This window comes from Myxocyprinus asiaticus, chromosome 12 (assembly GCF_019703515.2).
Source record: "Myxocyprinus asiaticus isolate MX2 ecotype Aquarium Trade chromosome 12, UBuf_Myxa_2, whole genome shotgun sequence".
Taxonomy (NCBI): Eukaryota; Metazoa; Chordata; class Actinopteri; order Cypriniformes; family Catostomidae; genus Myxocyprinus; species Myxocyprinus asiaticus.
This window is the reverse complement of record NC_059355.1, coordinates 17,280,688-17,286,687: the sequence shown is the minus strand read 5'-3', so window position 1 is coordinate 17,286,687 and position 6,000 is coordinate 17,280,688. Positions and strand designations below refer to the sequence as shown.

General features: G+C 38.6%; 1 protein-coding gene across 1 annotated transcript in view; it reads right to left on the bottom strand.

Annotated features, from left to right (window-relative positions):
• Positions 1–237: 237 nt before the first annotated feature.
• Positions 238–6,000, bottom strand: part of LOC127449058 (HMG box-containing protein 4-like) — a 40,820-nt gene continuing 35,057 nt past the window's right edge. Inside the window, exon 12 of the mRNA XM_051712170.1 lies at positions 238–771. Coding sequence (XP_051568130.1) covers positions 727–771 — 45 coding nt within the window. The 3' untranslated portion in view covers positions 238–726. The remainder of the gene's footprint in view (positions 772–6,000) is intronic.

The following is a 6,000-nucleotide window of genomic DNA, read 5'->3' as shown; positions in this document are numbered from 1 at the left end:
ATGAAACTAAAATATTTTCAAAAATTTTGAAAACAATAAGAAACTGAGGTGAAAAATGCCAAAATTCCCATTTTAAGAGGGGGATCAGACGTTTGATGAAACTTGCTACTTTTCATGCAAGGCTGATTTGACGTTAGATAATATTTTATTCAACATTTCTACTAGTTCACACAAGTAAAAAAACATGTGATTAGTGCCTCTAATGTTTAAAACAATGGGACTGCAGTCTGTGGAAAGTATTGTCTACCTGAGCTGATGTGTTTATTACACAGAGAAGAGAAGAACTGTACAGCAGAGTTCCACTGCGTTCACACTACAGATCTGATCTGAATAATGAGAGGAACGTGTAAAGAGAACAATTCACTGGAAAATTCCAGCATTCCACCATAAGAGATTAAAATATGAAAGCTTGTTGAATGTTGAATAATCTTGTCCTTTTTTCTTTTTTTTTTTTTTAACCAAATCAACAACAAACCAATCACAATCTACCAAAACAGTCTGAACCAGAGTTAAAAGGACATACTAAAACAGATTTTATTGAAAGAAAACAACAGAAATACAAAAATCAAGGTTAGATCAGATAAAAATGGAGCTTAGGTTTAAGAAACGTTAAAAGTGTCTGTGAGTTTGTCCAGTGCAAAACTGAGCAAGTCTGTTAAGTCTTTAGTTGATGATTTCATTTGTAAGTGGAGCCGTCTCAACAGCATCTGCGTGCATCTGTGTCGTTCATAAACCCGGCATCACGTAAGCGATATTATCCAGAGTGTTGGACTGATGACAGAGAGAGAGAGTTCACAACAGTTTACTTTTTAAGGTTATTAGTAATAATATTAATAATATAGTATTTATATATATATATATATATATATATATATATATATATATATATATACACACACACACACACATACACACAGTTGTGCTCAAAAGTTTGCATACCCTGGCAGAAATTGTGAAATTTTGACATTGATTTTGAAAATATGACTGATCATTCCAAAAAACTGTCTTTTATTTAAGGATAGTGATCATATGAAGCCATTTATTATCACATAGTTGTTTGGCTCCTTTTAAAATCATAATGATAACAGAAATCACCCAAATGGCCCTGATCAAAAGTTTACATACCCTTGAATGTTTGACCTTATTACAGACACACAAGGTGACACACACAGGTTTAAATGGCAATTAAAGGTTAATTTCCCACACCTGTGGCTTTTTAAATTGCAATTAGTGTCTGTGTATAAATAGTCAATGAGTTTTTTAGCACTCACATGGATGCACTGAGCAGGCTAGATACTAAGCCATGGGGAGCAGAAAAGAACTGTCAAAAGACCTGCTTAACAAGGTAATGGAACTTTATAAAGATGGAAAAGGATATAAAAAGATATCCAAAGCCTTGAAAATGCCAGTCAGTACTGTTCAATCACTTATTAAGAAGTGGAAAATTCGGGGATCTCTTGATACCAAACCAAGGTCAGGTAGACAAAGAAAGATTTCAGCCACAACTGCCAGAAGAATTGTTCGGGATACAAAGAAAAACTCACAGAATAGAAACGAAGGTCGGTCGCAAAGTATTCACATGTCCAAACCAGGCAATATCTTTTATAGAATCAATGACTGAGTAAACCATTGGATGTTTCACATGTGAGTGGGCCTGACTCGCTGGACTAACTCTTGAGGAAGCTGGGCGACATTTTAGGTTTTTTGCGTTGGCTCCGCCGTGCGGCTGGAGCTTGTTTTGTGAATAACACTTTCCTTAAAGAAACTTTTGCATTCAGGTTCCCGGACAGATTGAGAGTGGACACTATGGATGACCGCAAAATATCTACATGCTCACACAAAGGATGTCTTTTATAAAGCTGACGGATTGTGTAAGTCATGGTATATACTTTTATGCAGCCTCTGAGTGAACTGACTCAGTGAATTGATGGAACTGGGATGCCGGTTTTGTTTCTTTTTGTACTGTTCCGCCTAGCGGCTGGAGCTTGTTCTGTTGAATAACATTTATTTGGGACAGCTGCTGATTCATCTGTTCGTTCTTTGTGCTTACTCATCCTGATGGCTGTGGTTTGTGTTGAGTTACTTTTTTTTTTAACGAGACACTGAAATGATTACGTCATCTGTTGAACTCATAACAGCCAGCTCACTGAACATTCGTTTGTCTGTCCGAGGAATCTGATCAGTTTTATATCAGCTGGAATTTGTTTTGTGGAAGATCACATCTTTGAGACAGTTCTGTGAATGAATATACACATTCTTTGTGTTCATTCTTCCTATCAACTGGGTTTATTTCACAAAGTATTTACTGCTATGTAATTGAGCAATTGCAAAGTTGTCATGGGGGCTCGTGGGCGTTCATGGACCTTTTGAGTTTAGAGGGATTGTCGCCGCTTGGCGCTGTCGTGCACAGGGTTAATGCACATGTTTTTCTTTTTTCTGTTTGTTTTGTTTGGGGGGATGTTCGGGGTTTGATTGTTTCACTAATGGGGAATGTGGTCTTCATAATTTTGTTTTTGGCACACAATTTATTTTTTTTCTATTATATCAATATGTCAGTTGTTACTATAAGTGTACTCTCTCTCTCCACATGGAATGTGAATGGGTTGGGGCACCCCATAAAAAGAAGGAAGGTTATTACTTTTCTTAAACGTAAGAAATATGATATAGTGTTTCTTCAATAAACACATCTCTCCCCGCAGGAAGCTGAAAAATTTGGGAAGATATGGGGTGGACATATTTTTTTTAGTGCTGGCTCAAGTAAGAGCAAGGGAGTCATTATATTGATTAATAAACATCTACAATTCAAATGTCTCTAACAGACTAAAGATAAATTAGGGAGAGTCATTATTGTTTTCGCTGAAATTCAAGGGCAAAGGTTGATTTTGGCTAATATTTACGCACCTAACGCTGATGATCAGGGCTTTTTATAGATCTTGAAGGGATGTTGCAAACCGCTGGCACCCCTCATGATATAATATTGGGAGGAGACTTTAATCTTTTGATGGACTCAGTCCTTGATCACAGTGAAGCAAAAGTGTGTAAACCCCCTAGAGCAACATTGAAGCTTCACAGGATGTTTAAAAATCTTGGTCTTACGGATATTTGGAGACTTTTGAACCCATCTCAAAAGTTTATTTATTCTAGAATAGATTTTTATATATATATATATATATATATATATATATATATATATATATATATATATATTTTATACAAATCCCTCATTTCATCTGTTGTGGATTGCTCAATTGGAAACATTTTAGTCTCGGATCATGCCCTGGTGAGTTTAGAGGTGATGCCACATATAGAGAAAAAGAAATCATACTGTTGGCGCCTTAATGTATCCCTTCTGCAAAATCCTGATTTCCAACAAATGTTAAAGACTGAAATCAATGTTTATATGGAGACCAACTGGTCCTCAGTATCCTCTGTGGGTGTGGCTTGGGAGGCACTTAAAGCGGTTCTTAGGGGCCGGATCATACAGTATGCCTCATTCATCAAAAAATCCAAAGCACGAGAACTTGTGGAGTTGGAAGGAAAATATTAAAAATGCCGAGGCTGAGCTGAAGTGCCGTATGTCAGCTGATGGCCTCAGAGAACTGGCCCGAATGAAATATAGATATAATACTATTTTGTCGCGGAAAGTGGAGTTTTGGTTATTTAAGGCAAGACAATCATGTTTTGAGTCAGGTGACAAAGCAGGGAAGCTTCTGGCTAGATATATAAAGCAGAGAGAGTCTTTTTCTACCATTCCCTCAGTGAAATCTGCTGGTGGTAAAATATTTACCTCAGTCATTGATATTAATAATGCCTTTAAAGAGTTCTATATTGATCTTTATAGTTCCACATCTTTGTCTACTGATGATGAACTGACGATTGAGCAAAAAAACTCTCTTGATTCTGAGATAACCTTGGAAGAGCTTGACGAGGTAATTAAGTCCCTACCTACTAGCAAGGCTCCAGGGCCAGATAGTTTTGCCGCAGAATTTTTTAGATCCTATGCTACAGAACTGGCTCCACTTTTGTTAGAAGTTTATACTGAATCATTAAAGAACGGAAAACTTCCTCCAACCATGACACAAGCCCGGATCAGTCTGATTCTTAAAAAGGACAAAGATCCAAACGAGTGTAAATGTTACCGTCCAATTTCCCTGATCCAACTAGATGTAAACATATTGTCAAAAAGTTTGGCTAATCGATTAAGTTATGACATCACTTATACATATAGATCAGGTGGGGTTTATTCAGGGTCGCAACTCTTCTGATAACATCAGGCGTTTCATCAATATCATGTGGTCAGTAGCGAATGATCAATCTCCAATCGCTGCCATCTCACTTGATGCCAAAAAGGCTTTTGATATGGTAGAATGGGATTATCTTTTTAAGATTTTGGAAATATACGGGTTCGGGAGTACATTTATTGGTTGGATTAAGTTACTTTATAACTTAATTTATTTGTACCCTGTAGCAGCGGTACAAATAAATGGATTAATCTCAGATTATTTTACTTTGAATAGGGGCACTCGGCAGGGTTGCCCTATTTCCCCATTATTGTTCTGTCTTGCGCTGGAACCATTAGCAGCCGCGATAAGAAAGGAGGATGATTTTCCAGGGGTGGTGGCGGGAGGTGTGCCGCATAAACTTCTGCTTTACGCAGATGATATTTTATTATTCGTCTCTGACCCCACTAGATCTTTGCCTTGCCTCCACAGAACTATTAATTCCTTTTCCAAGTTCTCAGGACACAAAGTCAATTGGGCTAAATCCGAAGCTTTGGCTCTGACAGCGTACTGTCCAGTAACGGCTTTCCAGCCGGGCGCCTTCCAGTGGCCCAAACAGGGCATTAAGTATTTGGGGATTTTATTCCCAGCAAATTTGTCTGATTTAGTTAGTGTTCATTTTGACCCTTTAATGAAAAGGTTTTCGAGCGATGTCAGCAGGTGGGCTTCATTACATTTATCGATGATTGGGAAGGTTAATGTTATTAAAATGAATTGTATTCCAAAATTTAACTACCTGCTACAATCTCTCCCTGTAGATGTCCCCCTCTCTTATTTCAAGGAATTTGATAGCATAGCGAAGTCCTTCATTTGGAATGGTAAACGTCCCAGATTGCATTTTAATAAGTTACACAGGCCGATAGACAAAGGAGGGCTAGGCCTTCCCAAGATTTTGTTTTATTACTATGCGTTCAGTCTCAGACATTTGGCTCATTGGTCACTTCCACATGAGAGAGCCCCTCCCTGGTTTGTTATTGAACAGGCAGTTCTTGCCCCTATTTCGCCATTACAAAGAATCTCTATCGAACTAATTGGTAAAGTTACACCCCGTTATTTCGCATTTACACTCAGTATGGACTAAAGTGTCCAGATTGTTTAAATTGGACACTTATTTAAATGCTGCCTTGAGCATATGGCAGAACCCAAGACTGTGTATTGGCAAGTCTCCTTTCTGTTGGCCGGAATGGATTGTGAGGGGGGTTGCTACAATCAATGACCTATATGAAAGTGGCGTTGAGATCGTTTGAAAACTTGGTCCAACATTTTGGGATCCCCAGACCTCAGATTTATAGGTATTTACAACTGCGCCACCTGCTTTGCACTATTTTTGGGAGTAGCACACATCCCCCTAAGGAGGCAGATGCTTTGGGAGAGGTGATTGCGGCTTTTGGAAAAGGTCATGAGGCATCAGTGTACTACTCCCTGTTAATTCATGGGGGACGGAGCCTTAACTTCTCTCAAGAGAGTATGGGCGAAAGATTTCAACTTGGCATTGGAGGAAGGAGTGTGGGCCAAGATTCTTAAAAACGTTAAGTCTGCCTCTAGTGATGCAAGGGTGCGTCTTACACAATTCAAAATTTTGCATAGATTTTATTGGACCCCCTCTAGACTGCATAGGCTTGGTCTTAAAGACACACCCATCTGCTGGAGATGCCAATCGGAGGATGGAGACATGGCTCATGTTTTTTGGTGGTGTGTCGAGATCCAGAAATTCTGGTCG